Raw genomic sequence first — 19,512 nt, 5'->3', positions numbered from 1 at the left:
GGGCGGACGGGAGGTGGGTTGGAGACTTTGGGTCTTTAGAATGTGATAAATTCACAGCATACGTGAATCGTGAGCCATCACCGTTACCCACCCAACTCTCCCACCGGAGCATTCGCATGTCAAACAGGCCAGGGGGGAGGGAGGAAATGGGGGGAAAGGCCTGGGATGGTTTTGTGGCAGAGAAATGAAATCAGGCTCACTTAGAACTCTATCGGGCTGCCGGGCGGTGGTGGCGCACGGCCGGGCGGTGGTGGCGCACGGCCGGGCGGTGGTGGCGCACGCCTTTAATCCCAGCACTTGGGAAGCAGAGGCAGGCGGATCTCTGTGAGTTCGAGGCCAGCCTGGGCTACCAAGTGAGTTCCAGGAAAGGCGCAAAGCTACACAGAGAAACCCTGTCTCGAAAAAACAAAAAAAAAAAAAAAAAAACAAAAAAAAAACTCTATTGGGGGGCGGGGGGGAATGGCATGAGGCATGGTAAGGACATCCTGCAACCTGCAAATACAGGGAAGATGGAAGCAGTTAATTTGGGGGACAGTGGGTTCTAGGACCAACCAAGTCCCAGAATGCCGTGTATAGAACTCAAAGTGGGGAGTGATTTCATTCTCAGGCACAGCTGGACACTGCCCCTATACTCACAGTACAGCCTCTGCTTGGTGGTAGTCTGGGCAGATGTTTTTAAGAAGGATACTAGCAAGAGCTATTTGTCACTACTACTACTATTCAAATTCATGTTCTTAGATCCTGATAGAAATCCTGGTAGTGTGGCTGGAGAGATAACTTGGTAGTTAAGAGCACTGGCTGCTGTTCAGAGAGGACCCAGGTTCTATTCCCAGTACACACACACACAATGGTACTTTGCAACTACAAATAACTCCAGTTCCAGGGGATCCAACACACCCTTCTGGCCTCTGCAGGCACTAGGCATGTGTATGATGTGCGCGCACGCGCGCACGCGCGCGCGCACACACACACACACACACATATTTGGGCAAAATATCTATACACATTATATATATATATAAGAGTTGTTGAAAAAAGAAAGAGAAAAAACCCTGACATTACTGTTGGCTAAGGAACTCAAGGTCCATATAGATAATTGCTTTAAGAAATGCCTTAGTTACTTTTATGTTGTTAGGATAAAATATCACGACCAAAGCAACTTATAGAAAGAAGAGTTTCTTTGGGGCTTGTGGTTCCAGAGGGACCATTATGGCAAGGCAGCGTGGCCGCCGGCACCAGCATGAAACAGATGAGAAATCACATCTTGAACTGCAAGCAGGAAACAGAGTGTACTCAAAATGAAACCTCAAGACTCACCCCCCAGTGACACACTTCCTCCAACAAGGCCATGCCGCCCATGCCTCCCCAAACAGCCACCAACAGGGGTCCAAGTGTTCCAATGCCCAAGACTTATGGAGGGGAAACTTTTTCCTAAAGGGACCATCCTCGAAGACAAACTGTTCTAACCTTTTCCTCCAACAAGGCCAGTCGCTGTTCCAAATCTGTGAACCCTGGCACCTCCTCTCCTAAGGCCCCCACAGCTCGGTCTGAACTCCCTTCAGGCTTTCCCATTTCCTCCTAAGGGTGCAGTTCCTACACCACCACCATGTAGGACCCCCACAAAACCAGCTTTCCAACGACATTTGGTAACCTTCGCAACCTCTGAGACTCCAATGTAACATTAGAAAGGTCACCCCGGAGAGCCAGGGTGGAGACGAGTGTATTCGCCATCTCGCAAAAGTGGATCTGAGTTCCAGAAGCAAGGGACACTGAGCCAGTCACCAGCAAGGCTGGACCTAGCATGCTGCAGGAGGCGACTCTGGTCCTCTACACAGCCAGTACTGTCTGCCACCCCACCCTCTGCCCTTTCCGTTCTGAAGAGCTGGTCAAGCACCTTGATGTCCAGGCCTCAGAGCTCGTGTGGGTGTAGGTGGGCATGAGTGAGGTTTGCAGAGTGTAAATCTGGGCCCTTCCTAGACTAGTGGAGAGTGTGGTGCCCCACCCCGCACTTGGTGATGGGATGTGAAGGGAAGGTTCAGGCCAAGCTGACTAAGGGCCCCCTGTGTCCCAACTTGGCTGATGTCTCATGGCGGAAGTCCTGGAGATCAAGGGTTAGGCTCAGCTGAGGAGAATCCTGTGACACATGCTCCAACTGCAGACAGCAATGATGTCAAAAGTGCCTGCCCCCCACACCTCTGTTTGTGACACCTTTACAATCAGACACTTGGTAGAGATTCTTCTCGATGGAGCCCAATGTCAGCGGGCAGCTATCCTTGGACAATCAGGTGGGTCTGGTAACTGAGTTTCTGTGGTTTCTAAAGGACTCTAAAAAGTTTAGAAACTCGAAAGGTTTCTAAAGGTGTTTCGGCAGCACCTGCTGGCCCCAAGCTCCTGCTACCTCATTTTAAGCAATGGTCTTGTCTTGTCCTCACCCTGTATCCATGAAGGTATAGTTTCCTTCCCTCCTCCATTTCTACACACAGCAACATTTAATGGAGCGTATGTGCCCATGCATGTGTGTGTGCCCATGCATGTGTGTGTGCCCATGCATGTGTGTGTGCCCATGCATGTGTGTGTGGTGTGTGAGGGGACTTCAGAGACTGCAGCAATACAGTCGGAGTCACACACAGGACATCTCACAGAGCGCAGGGGAATCTCCATTTACCTGTCTTCCATGTGGTATCTGTCTCCACTCCCTGGAACACGTCAGATGCCCCTGGCCGCAGCCATTCTTGCTTTGACCTTAACCTGTGGTGGCTTTCAAAGGGATTTTCTTCAACGCGTCAGCTCCCTCCCCCAGGGGAAGCTGAATGCCATCTCGGAAGGTGGCACACTTCATTCTCACCACGCTGACTTGGCTAACACCACCGCCACCGTTCCCACTTCTAGCTCTTGGGTACACCTGTGGACGATGACCTGGACTAAAGTGAATGGTGCCAGGTTGAGTCAGATCTGGTTCAAACCAGATAACCTTGCGTGGCACTAGACACAGCCACCACATCTTCCCAAATCTTCTGTCAGCTATAAATGTGATCAATAAACACAGTCTTGAATGTGAAACAGTTTGCCGCAGCCCTGGCTTTCTTTGGGTACCTTGCTCTGTTTTCCCCCACTGTGAGCAATCAGAAGCAGTGTCTTCCCAGGAGCGTGGCTGAGTGCCAAGGGATAGAAGCTGACATACAGCAGCTTACAGCTGGGAGAAAGAGATTGGGATGGGGTGGGGGCAGGGCTGACGACTGCTGGAGCAGACTGTGGCTCAGGCTTAATGTCTGGAAGGCTCCATCTATCCTGGAGACTGTGTGGTACAGCCGTGCAAGCCACAGGAATGTATCTGGCTTAGAAAAATCCTGGTGGAAAGGCTGCCTGGGACACGGGAGACTGGAAGCTGCCGGGATGCCTGACCTTGCATGATTTAGCACCTGGTTTTCTTGGCTCTTCGGTCTTAGATTTGCTGGCTTTGCATCACATGGACAGAGGAGGTGCCAGGGAGTTGCATTAAACCTGTCACACAGAGGGTGCGGGGAGTGTGGAAGTGGGGAGGGGGGGCTATGCAGAGAAAGCTGATGATACAATAGCACCATCTGGTCTTGGCGGGGATGACAGCCCTGGGGTCCGATGGAACCAACCAATAGAGCAAGCTAAGATGCTTCTGTCTTGGACTGGTCCTCAGGGGGACTCCCGGAATCTCCTCTATAGAAGGAATGCTGGTATCTCATAAAGGGAGAAAGAGAGACCCTGGGTGACTGGAGAACTGATTAGGTTTTTTTGTGAAGGCAAGATTAGGCAGGTGCCTAGTGTGTTTAGTCTTACCTGGAGGTCCCCAGCGAGCGGTGATATGCCAGAGCTGGCTAATCCTGGCCCACAAGAAAGGACTGAAGACTTTCATGGAAGCCAGTGACCTGGTGAAACCTTTGTAAGTGACGTGAAGTCAGGCACACTTCTTGACAACACTGCCTTTCTGCTGATTCTGTCCACCTTCTGTGTTTTTCATATGCGGGGGAAAATCTGTTTCCTTTGCTTGGGAAGTTTTGGAGTGATTTGTGAGACGCAGTCTCCCCTGTGGGAAACACTTCGGCTAAGTTCCCTCGGGGAGAGTCCACCGAGGGTTTCCCTTGCATAACTGGCAAACTGAAAGTGTGCTGTAAGGGAAGAGCAGATGTTAGCTGGGACATTAAAGAGCTCATTTGCAAGCGGCTCTCACAGCAACAACAAAGTTAACTCTCTCAATAGAGGAGAAATCAGTTTGAAGTGATTTGCTCTTCTTTGCTTTGTTATTAAGATTATTACTGAGGACCAGAATGCTCCATTCGCCTTTGTGCTCTGCGGCTTTTGGACATCCTTTTAAGTAAGAGTCACATGCTGAGTCTTCATTTTATTATTTTCATATCATAAAATGAGGGGGGATGCTTCAGAGAGACTTCATCCTATTCACTCGCGCACCAGCTGCATTCTGAAAAACCGTAATTTTCCTTTCAAAGGCAGAGTGTTGTCTGAATTGTAACAGCTCACTGCTGTCAAGATGATGGGGGGGACGGGGGACTGTTGCAGGTGGTGTGAGCTCGTCAGGGCCGCTCGCCATGCTCTCCTGCACTGACGAGTGAATTACAATTCAAACCGCGTGGGAGACTTAAAAGCTGTTTAAAATGGCAGTGTGGCGCAGCCAGGAGTCCTCCGGGATTGACAGTCTCTATGCCTCACCCAAAGAACTGTGACAGGTCAGTGGGGCCGTCATGGCTGCTCTTGCCTAACGTTTCAAGAGGCCTCTAGGGAGGGGCTGTGGTAGAATGTTGAGGTGACAGGCCTGAGGTCCCTGAACTAAGGCTGCTCCCAGCAGCAGCAGCAGCAGCAGGCAAATCAGGAGCTGAAGAAGAGGTGAGAGTCAGCTGCTGCAGCCAACACGGGTTTGTAGTAAGACCCCAAGTTACATGCTCCTGTCAACCTTCACCCCAGATGCCGTGAATACGACCTTTTTTAAAAATTTTTTTTTAAGATTTTATTTTCATTTCTGTGTTTGTATGTATTTGGGTGACGGAATGCCATGTAACAGCACTGGGGAGGAGGTGGAGGAAGCCCTTGCTGTGGTCTCCACGAAGCCTGCTCTCATCTCCCAGTTCCACTCTTCACCCTCTTGCTCTCTGACCATGGAGGTGTAGAGACCGTTGGACTAGCCAGACCCAGGCTTTGCCGCAGCTCTTCCATTGGATGTTCCACGGTGTCAGTGTATGTGTGTGCGTGGGGGGTGTGTGTGTGTGTGAGAAGGTGACGTCAGGCATACCTACCATGCTCTGCTTCAAAGTCTTCAGCTCTTGGATGTCACCGCCCATTGTGTATCCAGTCCTCGGCTGTCCAACTGTCCTACAGCACTAGTGTATGGAAAAGCACTGACCTTGCTGGAGACACTTGTTGAGACTGAACCTGATGGAGTTCCCAGAAGCTCCTGCCTGCTTCCCCACAGAGATGTCACCTGGCCTGCTAAGTGCCTGTACACTACAGCTGTCTCTTGCAGGGACAGAGGCTGTGTCTACTGTCCTCAGTTTTCTTTCACCAAGTCTCGTCAATGAGGTTTCTAATTGGACATCTTATCTGGAAGTCCTGTTTGGACAAGGGACTTCCTTTGAGGCTCATGTTGTATGTGGATCACCAGCATAGACTAGAGAATAAAGTAACAAAGGACTTTTTTGGACTCCAAGTGACAAGGACTCAAGGATATGAGTATTGGTGAAATTATTAAGGCCACTCCACGTAGTTAAAAGGATATTTATTTAATGGCGTAACTCACAAATTAAGGGAAAGGTAGGTCACAGGGGTCTGGGAAAGGTGTATTGCAATCCAGCAGTGTTCTCTGGAGCTGTGTTCGGTCCACCTCCACTGTTCAGGGTCCCTGCACAGAGAGAGCGCTTGCCCATTCAGCTCTTGGGTCTCCAGGTACCTCCCCTGGCCCCGCCTCGTAGGCGTGACAGTTGCCAGAGTCTCAATGGGGGTTGGAACTTCTAGATCCAAGCTGAAATGGCTGCCCACTACATATGAGTTTTCCAGGTCACAGTTTACAAGATGGGCCTAGGGTCTCAGAAGAAGGACTGTTGGGCAGGTTTGCTGTACGCTTAAGCAGTGGTTCTCATGGCTGTCTGTCCCTGCAGGATCTGGAATGGGCGATTTTCATTCACTCTGTCTCTAAGAAGCTATCTTTCTCCTCCTCCACTTTTCCTTCACTGTTCCAAAGCCCCAGTTACCAAGAGAGAATCGCCTAAACCGATGGAGTGCTGGACAGATGACTCAGCCATTAAGAGCACCCACTGTTCTTACAAGGAGCCTGAGTTTGATTTCCAGCATCCACATGGAGGTTTACAATGTAAGACTGTAACTTCAGTCTCAGGGGATCCTATACCCTCTTCTGGCTTCCACAGGTACTGTACGTGGTGTATAGAAATACATTCAAGCAAATACTCATGCACATAAATTAGAAATAAAAATCTCAAAAAAAAGTTTCTGTATGCCATTGTCACTTGTGACATTAACAAGTCCTTGACATCATTGACATCCAGTCCATATATTGATTCCCCCAGGCATCCAGAACTGCACAGAGCTCCAGCATAGACCAGTGGGTTTGTCATGGCAAGAGGTATTAGGAGAGGGTTGCAATTGCTTTCTGGCCACCTTGTCTGTGTCTCTGACAGAAATAGGTAGAGTAGGGACCAGTGGAGAGACCTTTAGGTTAGTTACAGTCACCTCCCCAAGCTGGTAGATATTGAGACTGCCTCTCCTTGAAGTAATGCCTATGAGACGGCCTCTCCTTTGATTCCTGATGTCCTGTGGTCTTCCTCCGTCCCCCAGCCCCCAGCTTCCTGCTCCCGGTACTTTCTGTCTGTCCCACTGGTACCCACTGCTTCTCCATTGGCTGATGCTGTCACTGCAGAAACTTCCTAACTCAGAGAACAGACTTCTCCCACACCCCATGCTCTTCCACCAAGCGTAGGTTAGTTTTGTTCAGTGACTCACAGCTCTTTAGTCTCCAAGGACCTTACATTTTCATTTATTATTTATCATTATTCTACCTTGGCAGAACTCCTCAGAGCAAGAGAACATTCAAGAAGCAAGCACTACCCTGTCAGTCCTAAAGTCTCCGAGCAGAGAAATATAGCAGCTGGGTGTTTCTTGCTATCAAAGACATGGTTAGGGTAAGTGGATTGGGAAAATGTGGGTCTGTGTTGTATTGCAAGGTATCGGATTTCTGTCCACTGCCTGATGAGACTAAGAAAATGCACTGGCTCTTATATAAGATCTATATTGTGGGCTAAGATGGCATCATAGCTTAATTTCAATGATCTGAACACAGTAGCTGTGTATAGAGAAAATGATAAAGCCTGTGTGGTAGAATGGACACACGGAATGGGGAGGTGGGCCCCATTGGAGTTCTGAGAACATGTGTCAGCCTCCAGGGCTCACTGCCTCCACTCTATCCGCCATTCACTTTCCTCCCCTGGGCTCCCTTCTCTTTCTTGTCTTACATCATCCTAAGTGTGTCTCTGTTTCCAAGGTATTCAGGACCATGCATGTGACAACCTCAGATTTCTCTCTTGAACTCTGGTTCCTTTTCATACCATCAGATGGAATATCCAATTACCTCTCAGCTCCTCAGTGTCTCATAAGTATCTCCAAGCCACCATCTCCCAACAGTGTCCACGTTCTGTCCCCTCTCCCTGGGCTTTTCACCTGGGTGCACAATACCAGCCATTTGCTCAGATTAGAAAAACAAAAAAAAAAAAAAAACCCACTGGTCATTTTTGGCTTATCGTTCCCTACTTCCCCGTTACATACAACTTTGTTTCTTGTAGTGAAACTTCATTTTCAAACTACAAGCTTTTTTGTTATCTTTCCCTTTTCCCAACCATTTATTAAAATCTTTGGGGAAATCTACAGTCCTGACAAAAATTTGCCAGCAAGTAACAATGTTCATACCAAATAATCATGACTCAATTAATAACCTTGTTCTTATGATTTTAAAAGCTCTGACTGCTGCTTATTTATGTATTTATTAGCTAATTTAAAACTTTTAAAATTGCATTTATTTATGTACCCATAGTGTGTGTGTGTGTGTGTGTGTGTGTGTGTGTGTGTGTCTATACAGATGTGCATGCACATGCACATGCCATGGTACACATATTGAGGAGTTGTGTACATAGAGGTGTGGTGATCAGAGGAATTGGTTCCCTCCTTCTGCTGTGTGGGTTCTGGGGACAGGACTTGGGTGGTCAGGTTTGAAGCAAGTGCCTTTCCTCATGCGCCATCTCACCAGCCCCATCTCATTAGCCATTGAAACTATGTTTGCATTTGAACAAACAGGAAATAAAATAGGAATCTCCACCACATTGCCATTGGTCCAATAGCTACTAGGAGAGACATTATGTCATGTGAAGTGACATAATGCTGCCATTCAACACTTCTCCGTCATTTTTGAAACACTTTTATGCTAAATGTTTGTGTCATGTGAGCTCTTGTGCCTGAAAGATGTTCCTCACAGTCATTGTACATAGTCACTTCATCTCTACCTGGAGCTGCAGTGGGACATGGTGAGCCTATGGGTGTTAGAGCCATTTGGGTAGAATTGTGGTCATCTGAGACCCTGAAGCACAGCACAGGTCCACGATACATAACTAAAGTGTTAGATTGTAAGATGCAGATCACCTACCTCCTCAGAATGAACTTTGCTAAACACAGGTTCCCAAACATGATGTAATTTGTAACAGCACACGTGTGCTTGCAACAGAAAAAAAAATCCCCCACTCCCTTTCAGGGGTAATCCCTGATCTCTGCCCTTGAAAACATTATTTTTTGCTGCTGAAGATTTTAATACAAAGGAGAGCCACAATGATCTGGTAGGAAACTGGGCTGGTCATTGGGGGCCCCAGTATCACCAGAGTGCCTGTTCTTTTCTACCTGGCTATAGTCTTTGGGGTCAAGTAAACCACACTTGACAAAGCTCTTTGGAATTGGGATTATTTTCTGTATCAGTATATTATATATAAAAATAAAATACATTTTCGTTAGGAGGCAAGAGATGACAGCAAAAGATGTTCAGATTACTAAAGGAAAGAGAACCTCAGAATTTGTCATCAGCAGACCTCGTTATAGGAAATACTAAATGATTCATCAGCAATGTGAGCCTAGATGGGAAGGATGAAAAGTAAGAACACGAGGACTTTATAAAACAATAATAAGGTTTAAGGTTTACTTGAAATATATGTCAGTATAGAAGTTGTGAGGAGGTAAATGTGGCTAAGATATTGTGAAAACTTTCTATGTTGCAGGATAGATGATTCCTGAGTAAACTTAAGTTTTCTTTTGCTTTTTAAGCTTCATTTAGGGCCCAGTGTGCTAGCACATGCCTTTCATCCCAGTACTAGGAGACACATTTGTGCATTTGAGGCAAGCCTGGCCTTCATAGAGAGTTCCACAGCAGCCAGGACTACACAGTGAGATCTTGTCTCATAAAAACAGGAAAAAAATATTTTGTTTTTATTTTATTTATTCTGTGTACCTGTGTGAGTATATACCACATGCGTGCCCTGCCTACAGAATCCAGAAGAGGGTGTTAGATGCCCTGTTGCTAGAGTTACAGACAGTTGTGAGAAGCCCCATAAGGGTGCTGGGAACTGAACCCAGCTTCCCCAGAAGAGCAGCAAGTGCTCCTAGCCACTGAAACACCTCTCCAGACCAGAGTTTGTTTGTTTGTTTGTTTGTTTGTTTGTTTGTTTTTGAGACAGAATGTCATGTAGCCCCCGTTGGCCTTAGACTTACCCTGTAGCTGAGGCTGACCTTGAACTTCCGATCCTCCTGAGTGCTGGGATTACAGGTGTGGTCCACCATGCCAGTTTATGTGGTGCTGAGGATCCATCCTAAGGTTTCTGCAGGCCAGGTAAACTTTCTACCACCTGTGCTCCATCTCTAGCCATGAGTTTAGATTTTTTTTTTAATTTTATACTGATATTTTTATTCAGGACAAAAACAGAGCCACACAAAGACATCGGCGTCACTTGCAGTATTGGTCAGCTTTCAATTTGGCTCTCCTGCCCAGAAGTGTCTCCTGCAGAAATCCATCTTTCTAAGCCTTCTAAAGAAGTTTACTGCCAGCTGGCAGTGGCCCACGCCTTTAATCCCAGCACTCGGGAGGCAGAGCCAGGCGGATCTCTGTGAGTTCGAGGCCAGCCTGGGCTACCAAGTGAGTTCCAGGAAAGGTGCAAAGCTACATAGAGAAACCCTGTCTCAGAAAAAAAAAAAAAAAAAAAAAGTTTACTATCTTCTTTGCTTATTTTGAGTGTGTGGTTTGGAAGCTCGGAGATTTCGTCACATAGTGGAGTTCGCACTGCTTCGAATTCCCTTTGTCTTCTGGGATGCCATCTTTTCTCTTGGCTTCTCTTTGGATCTAATCTGAATTATTTTTTCTTCTGCTGCTGTTTTATTCTTGGCTTCTCTATTGTCTGCTTCATTGCATCTAATAAAGCAGCTATTTGAGACCAGTAAAGCCATTTTCCCATCTAGAAACACTGGTTCCCTTTGTGCTCTTGGCCCAATTGCACCCAAATGCCCAACAACAAGTCCACCTGAATCTATACCAAGATATTTTTCCACAACCAGATTTCAGGGCAATTCTGGAATCAGACAATTCGACAGCATTCGACCCTCTGGGGGATGGGGCCCCTCATCCACTTCTCTACATGGAGCTCCCAGTGTAAAAAGGCCATTGTCCAGTGCATGGTACGGGCTCCTTTATCCATTTCAATGCCTACGGCTCCTGAAATCTCCTGAAGTTGGATACAGTCTACCAGATTCCCACAATATCAAGCTGAATTTCTGCATCCTCTTCTTATCTTTGCCCTCTTTCTTTTTACTCTTGGCCTTGGTGCCCTTGACCACGAGTTTGGTGGACTTTACATAGGAGTATTTGGCCATGGTTTGGCACTCAGGTGGCAGCCCCTGGCAGAGTTCCCGAAGGTTGGGAGGAGGAAGTGGAGACGGATGGAGAGCTCTAACCGTGGGAGTTGAGCCCAAGTTTAGATTTTGATAGGACTTAGAGATGAAAGCTTAAGTTTCTGAGGTAATCTCTACAAACACAGAAACACAACAAACTACAAGAGAGAGGAATAAAATACAATGAAACTTTTTTAATGCACTGAGGAAAACAAGAAACAAACCAAAACCAGGTCATCAATCCAAAAGAAAGAAAAGCAATGTATCAGACAAGAACCATAAAATAAAATCATAGGCTTAAACCCAGTAGATTCTATTTTGTTTGTTTGTAGGATAGCCGTGTGTGTGTGTGTGTGTGTGTGTGTGTGTGTGTGTGTGTGTGTGTGTGTGTATGTGTGTGTGTTCAACTCAGGAAGCTATTACTAGAGATCTGAGCTTTCTCTAGGCATTAGGCTTGTCTGTGTGTGAGGCCCCAGTCTGTCGTCTGTATGACGAGGTCTTTTGTGTGTGGGGGGGTGTCTCCTCGAGACAGGACAGACAGCTCACACCTGCTTCAGATGGTCTCAGCCCATGCTCACTGGGACTCCCTTACATCTATGCTTTGTCTTTGTTTCCTGTTTCACATCCTTTGTGTCCCCCTGTTCCACTTTCACTGCATTCTTTTCCTCTAAGTATATTGTTTTAATCCATTTGTTCATTTTTTTTTTTTTTCGAGACAGGGTTTCTCTGTGTAGCTTTGCGCCTTTCCTGGAACTCACTTGGTAGCCCAGGCTGGCCTCGAACTCACAGAGATACTCCTGCCTCTGCCTCCCAAGTGCTGGGATTAAAGGCGTGCGCCACCAACGCCCGGCCCCATTTGTTCATTCTTAACTATTTTGAATTATTTTCTCAATGATTGCTCTAGGGATTATAATGGATTATTTTTTCCCACGGTCTGCCTCTGGTTAATGCTAACTTAATTCCGAGGTCAGAGAAACTATGTTCCAACATAATCTATCCCCTCACTTGGTGAAGGACTAGGAGGCACACACGGGTGGGGGGCAGGGCACGCTGCACTTACAGGGAACATGATGAACGGTTTACAGTTTCATTACAGCACCATTTTAGCCATGTAACTATACATTACCCAGAGCCATACAAAGTCACAATTAGCCATGGGCAAGGTCATGATAAACAACAGCTTTATTGACTACTGTGCCCAAAGCTCTAGACATCACGTGCTAATAGGGTCACCGTCCCTCAGGAAGTCCCAGGGAGGAGTGGAGGCAGCCAGAGGACCTCTGAGCAGCTCTGAAGAAAGCATCCATCAGTCCACAGCCCCCAAGGCACCACCAACACCGCCTCTCTAGGTGATGGGCTGTTCTTCCTCAGTTGAGATGATAGTCAGTAACTCTTGAATAACCCTTTGCTCCTGCACACTAAGATATTCTTCAGCTAGACTGAGGGCTCTCGTGGCATGTTCCTTTGCCTGAAACAGAATTTCAGTGGTAAGTGGAAGTGGTCCCAGGAAAGACTATCAATAAGAAACTAAATTTATGTTTAGCTTGGAAACTGGGGAGGGAACTGGTCACCTTCTCTCGCTAGCCACTGAGCTCCACGGAAAGTTCACAGACAGGTACACCTCCTCGGGAGAGTGAGAGCTGGGGAGGGTCTCCAGCCAGGGACCAGAGTTGGGAGGCAGAGAGTTTTCCTCTGGTGACACAAGTAGATTATCCCAGAGACCCTGGGGCCCAGAGGCTCGGGCAGAGGCTCCATGGGATCTCCATCTCAGGGTAGTCTCCAGCTCCTATTTCCCCCACCCTTCCTTCTAAACGCTGTTGACTGAGAAGCTGCCAGGGACCAACTACACAAAGAAGTCCGTGACCTTGTGCAGGAAAGACAATGAGCACAGTGAATAATAGAACATGATGATACTGTTTTTATGGTTTTGAGACAGGCTTTTTCATAGCCCAGGCTGGTCTCAAATGTACTGTGTAGCTGAGGATGAACTTGAACTTCTGCTCCTACTGTCTCTTCCTCCTGAGTGCTGGGACTACATGTGTGCACCACCGCATCCATGCTTATGACAGAATCTTAAGCAGAAATGTATGCCAAAGAACCAAAGAAAGTAGAAAAGAGGTATTGGAAGTATTGGTGGTGGTGGTGGTGGTGGTGGATGTCCTGGTTGTTTGTTTGTTTGTTCCTTTTGAGTCAGGGTTCTTCTGTGTAGCCCTGGCTGTCCTGGAACTCACTCTGTAGACCAGGCTGGCCTTGAACTCATGAAATCTGCCTGCCTCTGCCTCCTGAGTGCTGGGATTAAAGGCGTGCGACACCACTGCCCGGCTTTCCTGGTTAATTTTTATTGTAGACTTGACACAACCTAGAGTCGCTTGGGAAGGGAGAAGCTCATTTAAAGAGTTGCCATGATCAGACTGACCTGTGGCCATGTCTATGAGTGACTGTCTTGATTGGTGATCTATTGGGGGATGGGGGAGAGGGGGCAGCTCACTGTGGGCAGCAGCATCCCTGAGCCTGTAGGCATCATTCCTCCAGGGCTTCTGCTTCAGTTCTTACCCTGACTTCCCTCACTGACAGACTGAGCCGGAAGTGTAAGTGGACACAACCCTCTCCTCCCCCAGGTTGCCTTTGGTCACGGTGTTTATCACAGTAAGAACAGGAGGAGGGCGGACCGCAGCTTTAGACAGGGAAGACAGACATGGAGGAAATGGGTGGTGAGTCTCTATGTACAGACACGGGCCCTTTTTGTCTACGCACCTGCAGGAGACCTAACATCCTTAGCATGCTTTGGAGTAATGACTTCCCCCCTAAAATGGACCCTGACCTGTGTAAAAGAGGTTTTAGACAATGGTAATGTGAAAATTCTCTGGAAATATTTTCCTGGTCTCCATTTCTCCCAGAATTCCGGGATCAGCACCCCTCTTCTGTACTCCCCCAGGACCATTGAGCTTCACCGTCACACGCTCTTATGACCATACTGAGCTGCCTCAGACCCAGTGCTTAACAAAAGTTCTGGAAGGGAGGGAGGGAGGGAGGAAAGGAGGGCGTGAGGAGGCAGTGTGGAGTTCTCCATGTTGTCCACATACACTCCTGTTTTCTTTTTAGTACTTTTTACTGTCTGAGGTGATATTAGACATTTACATGTCTGTCTGATTAGGTTAGCTTCCCTTTCTCCAGGAGTCCCAAGTTCTACAGAGAAGTAACTTGTTTGGCTATCTGCTACTGTCTGCTCCATTCTTGACAGAAAGCCTTTCAAGTGGTAGATGCTCGATGAATATTTGAATGGGTGGATCAATCAATAGCCTGAGAGAGACCACTTACTGTCTATAACACATTGAAAAAATAATCAAGCCTTTCTGTGCCTCAGTTTCCTTAGCTATAAAGAGGGGGTGAGAATTAAACACGACGGTCATGTAATGGGCTTCAGCCAGTGTCTGGCCTCCTTTTTAACAGTTGAATGGCAGTTCCTGTCTGCCTAAATCCCCACAGCAACAGGGAGCTAGGATGCAGCGGCCACTTCAGTCTCCGCCAGCATCTTCAGAACCTTCCTGGATGCAGCAGGTTTCCTAGTGCTACCCCACCCCATTCAGTTCGTCCACTCAGCCCTGGGAATGCCCCCCTGAGAGAAGAAATCCCGGAGTCCATCACACAACCGGCCTGGCGGTGTTATAGACAGAAAGCTTGCCCTGGAGGTGGCGGGCGAGACATAGTTGAACTGAACTGCTAGAGGCTTTGCTATCTCTGTATAGGCAGCTTCTCTGGGGAAGCTTACCTTTGCCGTCTCCAACATCAGATAGTAAAGTATGCTCAGGGTCTTCAGGACAAGGACGGTTTTTTGGGGTGTTTTGCTGGAAGTAGATTCTCGGATGCTCAAGATTGAAGTTAGGATCCGAATGGCTTCTGCTTCCTGTGCTTCATCTGCATTGGAAGAGGAGGGAAGGCACACAGACCTCAGAGGCTGGTGGGGGTCGGGGGTCGGGGAGCTCAGTGGCTTAGAGGCTTCGTGGGTAAGAAAGCTTGCTGTGTGAGCACAAGGTCTTGAGTTCAGAGCCAGGCAGTCATGTAAAAACCAGGTATGGCTGTTTGGCTTGTACCCGGTGGCTGGGCAGGAACAGAAACAGGCCTGCTGGAGCTGGCTACATGGGGCATACTGCATTTGTGTACACACACACACACACACACACACACACACACACACACGCACGCACGCACGCACGCACGCACGCACGCACCCCTGCCCTTGTCCTAGACACTCAGCTGTGGCCTGCTGCAGCCTCCTCACGGGGTTCCAGGAGTCAGGGAGGTAGGACAGCGTGTACAGCTCTCCAGCTCGTCTAGCAGGTCAGTATCAGAGTGACCACAGCCCCCAGAGCTGCTAAGGTTTCTATTGCAGAGGCTGGCATCTCCGAAAGGCAGACTCCTTGGGACCCACTCAAACACCGCCCCACTTGCAGCCGCCAAGGTCAAAGACAGCTGACCTACAACAGCCTGACTGTCCCCACTGGGTCTGCCTATTTTTTTGCTTTGTTTGTTTTATTGAAATGCTATTAGACTTGCTATGTAGCCCAGGCTAGCCTTGAACTTCCATCCCCCTGCTTCTACCTCTAAGTGCTGGGATAATGGAAGATCCATAATCCTAAAAACCTTCCCAGAGGTTTATGTTCCTGTGTGGATTATTATGGGCCTGCCCTTAAGAGCATATATTTAAGGGACACGATTAAAGAAAAAGGCAAAAGGACATACCCATGATGCCAAGCATGGCTCCCATGCATGGCTGTGTTTCTACTATAATGAGAACTGTGTTCCTGATGAGAAAACTGAATGAAGTTACTAAACGTCTAAACTTTATCTCACAATCTCACCTCCCAAGTCACCCTTCCCGTGCCGCCCACCGGTCTGTAGTCCTCTTCTGGGACTCCTGTCAGGGTTTGTGCTTGCAGAATGTCCTTTTGCTGCTGCAGACGGGCTCTGTGTCACCTGACTGGGGGTGGCTTTTGAGTGGGAACTAGATCTCCCATCTCTTTACCCTCTCGGAGGGCATGGCCCCATACAGCGCTAACCAATATGCAGCCCTTTGCAGGCCTGAGGATGGAGATGGATCAAGTCTCGCCCAGGAGGACAGGGTGTCAGGAGGGGCAACTTCTGCACAGAACGTCCCTGGGCTTATGGACCATGGAGGCACAACAGAGAAGAAACAGATGCTAGGTAGAAACCACCAGGGTCTAATGGGGGCCCCCTTTTCTCTAAGTCTGCCCTTATCAGCCTCCTGAGGATTGTGTGGGAGGGCGGGAGGCTGAACTTTTTCTGATACTGGTACAAGCTCTTTGAGACCATTTTTCTCTGCAGCTGCAAAATGAGGAAGGGGGCACCAATGGGCACCGATGGGCACCGATGGGCTCTGTGAGAACACGCAGAGGCCTGAGCGTTGGGGGGGAAAGCCACTGTGCCACTTGCTAGCAGACTTACCCAGGCCGGTGTCATTCACAAACTGTTTGCCCAGCAAGTCAATTTGTTGGGAGCGAGCCCGTAAGAGGGTTTGATAGTGACCGTTCAAATACGTATGCCAGATCTCTGAGACCTGTTGGGAGAGCAGGGCGATCAGACCAGCAGGTCAGGGCCAGCCACGGGCCAGCCAGGTTGGGAACCCGCTGCTCAGGGCCAGGTTTCCTGAGTCTAGAAGCCCTCACTGTACATGGGAGCAGAGGGAACCCCAGGAGTCCAGACAGGCCTGGTGCAAGTGTGTAAGACAAGGGCTGGGCAGGCTCATCGGGGCAGCCTGCCAGGGTCTCGGGTCAACGGCTACCATTCAGAAGCACATACGTACTACTCCCATTTACGTGTGAATGAACTCTGGCTTAGAAAAGTTACCAACACACTTAACTTTTGGAAATAGCCGACAAATAGCATAGCCTGGTTCCATACCCAGGTCTGACCGAATCCAAAATTCATTAGGTTCAGGTACACCAAAATGCTCCCCCCCCCCCCCAAGACAAGGTTTCTCTGTATAGTCCTGGCTGTCCTGGAACTCGCTCTGTAGACCAGGCTGGCCTTGAACTCAGAGATCCCATTGCCTCTGTCTCCCATGTGCTGGGAATAAAGGTGTGCACCACCATTGCCTGGCCCAAAAAAAACTTTTTTCTAAGAAATGGTTCTAAAATAGAAATCCAGAGCCACAGTATGCTAGCCTATACCACAGCTGCTACCTGAGTGAGGGATTCCTGAATGGATGGCCGGCGTTTTCACACACTGGGAAGTTTTTACACGAAGAGTTGGGAGGCAGGGGAATGGCTCAGTGGACAGAGCGCTTGCTGTGCGCATGTGAGGACCTGAGTTCGGATCCCAGCCCCCAATGAACACAGGACACGCACCGGGTGGTGGCGGGACATGCCTGGGTGCCACAACACACACGTGGAGGTCAGAGGACAACTTTTCGGAGGCGGTCCTCTCCTTTCCCCATGTGGGTCCTGGATCAAACTCAGGGAAGTTCCTTCCTTCCATACGACTGCCTCACTGGCTGTGTGACAGGGTGTGACGGAGCCTGCCATAAGCTCTGCCTCTCTGTGAATCGCTCTGTAGGTACTAAGGATCAGCCATTTTAGCACTAGAGAAAGGGGAAAGTGGAGGACTCGGAGGGTTAGGCTGTATAAGCTGATGCAAGCTCACCTTTGTGTACAATGTGTCTGCCAGCTCTATTTTATTAAGACCGTGGAAGATATTGGCCAGGTGGAAGTAGCCTCCTGAGGTCCTGATGTCTTCTGTTCCAAATGCACAACTGGCAAAATAAATCTATTGTGGGAGGAAGAGAAAGGGCGCTTGAGTTCCCCCGGAAAACCAAGTGAACAATGGAGGGCTTGTGTCCAGAACGCACAGAAAAGGATTTTTCCTACAGCCTGATGTGGAAATGGACTAGGGACCTGAGAAGACGTTCCTCCAAAAGATACATGCATGGCTAATAAGCATGTGACAAATACTCCAACTGCCAGTCAGTCAAGAAATGCAGACAAAATCACAACAGTCTTACCTCTCCTCATAGCCAGGATGATGGCTCTCTTCAAAGAGAAACCAGCAAGCCTGGAAAGGAAATAAAAGCCCCAGACACGGCTAAGAGGGATGGCGAATGGTGTAGCCTCTGGGCAGTGGCCGGGCAGATCTTCAAAAGATTGACTATGGAGCTGCTGTGGGGCCCAGGTATTCCTCCTCTGGGTACCTTCCCAAGAAAAATGCACGTGTGTGTCCACAGAGAGACTGGTTCACAAACATCTGTCACAGTCATTCATAACAGCCCCAGAGCAGAAACACCCATCATCTCAAGAGTGGATAAATAACCTGTGGCCCAGACCGAGTGGACAGGTCATTGACAATAGAAGGGACCAGCTGCTGATCATACAGCAACATGAATGGACTCCAAATGTTATGAAAAGTGAGAGGAATCAGACAGATTCTCCCCTTATAAATAAAGAGTCTGTGGAGGGCTGGAGAGATGGCTCAGAGGTTAAGAGTACTGGCTGCTCTTTAAAAGGTCCTGAGTTCAATTCCTAGCAACCACATGGTGGCTCACAAACGTCTATATTTAGATCTGGTGTCCTCTTCTGGAATGCAGACAGAACACTGTATACATAATAAATAAATAAAACTTAAAAAAAAAAAAAAGAGTCTGTGGAGACGGAGACTGGCCACCTGGGCTGGGATTTGAATGGGAAATTTGGCAGATGGAGATGAGGGGTTTCTTTGGAGATGGAAATGTCCCAAAACTCAATTGTGCTGCTGGTTGTGCGGCTCTGTAAATGCACTAAAACTTACTGAAGTGCACACATGAAGACAGATGTTTCTGTAGTTTGTATCCATGAAGTGTGTGTGAAAGAAGAGGGCAAACATCTGGGTGTGATATCAAAATCTGCAATCCCAGCACTCAGGAGGCTGAAGCAGGAGGATAGTGAGTTCAAGATCAACCTGAAGTATATAATAAGACCTTGTCTCAAAAAATATATCTAGAGACAGGTGTGGCATGTACCTTTAATCCCAGCACTTGGGAGGCAGAAGCAGGTGGACCTCTATGAGTTTGAGGTCAGCTGGTATACATAGTGAGACCCTGTCCAAAAGAAATACAAACAAAAAAACGTGTGTGTGTGTGTGTGTGTGTGTGTGTGTGTGTGTGTGTGTGTGTGTAGATAGATGCATAGACAGATACATAGATAGATAGATAAAGATTGAGGATTTAGTCCAGTGGTCCCCAGTGCTGAAGTGTGTGTGTGTAGATAGATAAGATTGATAGATAGATGGATAGACAGATAGATGGTGGATGGATGGATAGATAGATAGATAGATAGATAGATAGATAGATAGATAGATAGCTTAAGGTTGAAGATTTAGTCCAGTGGTCCCCAGTGCTGAAGTGTGTGTGTGTGTGTGTGTGTGTGTGTGTGTGTGTCTGTCTATCTGTCTGTCTCTGTCTCTCTGTCTCTGTGTATGTCTGTCTGTGTGTGTGTGTGAGCACCCACAATTCCCCCACTGTATCTCCCAGCCTCCTCTCCCCAACTGTGCCTCCCACTC

General features: G+C 48.1%; 1 protein-coding gene and 1 pseudogene across 2 annotated transcripts in view; both read right to left on the bottom strand.

Moving 5' to 3' along the window:
- Positions 1–10,027: 10,027 nt before the first annotated feature.
- On the bottom strand, positions 10,028–11,102 carry LOC114704916 (annotated as a pseudogene).
- Positions 11,103–12,124: 1,022 nt separating this feature from the next.
- The window catches only part of Zmynd12 (zinc finger MYND-type containing 12), a 32,873-nt gene continuing 25,485 nt past the window's right edge, over positions 12,125–19,512 (bottom strand). For both annotated transcript variants that reach the window (XM_028886478.2, XM_037202899.1), the window contains exons 5-8: positions 17,626–17,748; positions 16,429–16,540; positions 14,735–14,880; positions 12,125–12,433 (exon numbers count right to left, since the gene is read on the bottom strand). In XM_028886478.2, the coding sequence (XP_028742311.1) occupies positions 12,311–12,433; positions 14,735–14,880; positions 16,429–16,540; positions 17,626–17,748 (504 nt within the window). In that variant the 3' untranslated portion in view covers positions 12,125–12,310. The remainder of the gene's footprint in view (positions 12,434–14,734; positions 14,881–16,428; positions 16,541–17,625; positions 17,749–19,512) is intronic.

Source organism: Peromyscus leucopus, chromosome 2 (assembly GCF_004664715.2).
Source record: "Peromyscus leucopus breed LL Stock chromosome 2, UCI_PerLeu_2.1, whole genome shotgun sequence".
NCBI lineage: Eukaryota > Metazoa > Chordata > Mammalia > Rodentia > Cricetidae > Peromyscus > Peromyscus leucopus.
The sequence above is the reverse complement of the archived record's forward strand: the minus strand, read 5'-3'. Positions and strand labels throughout refer to the sequence as shown.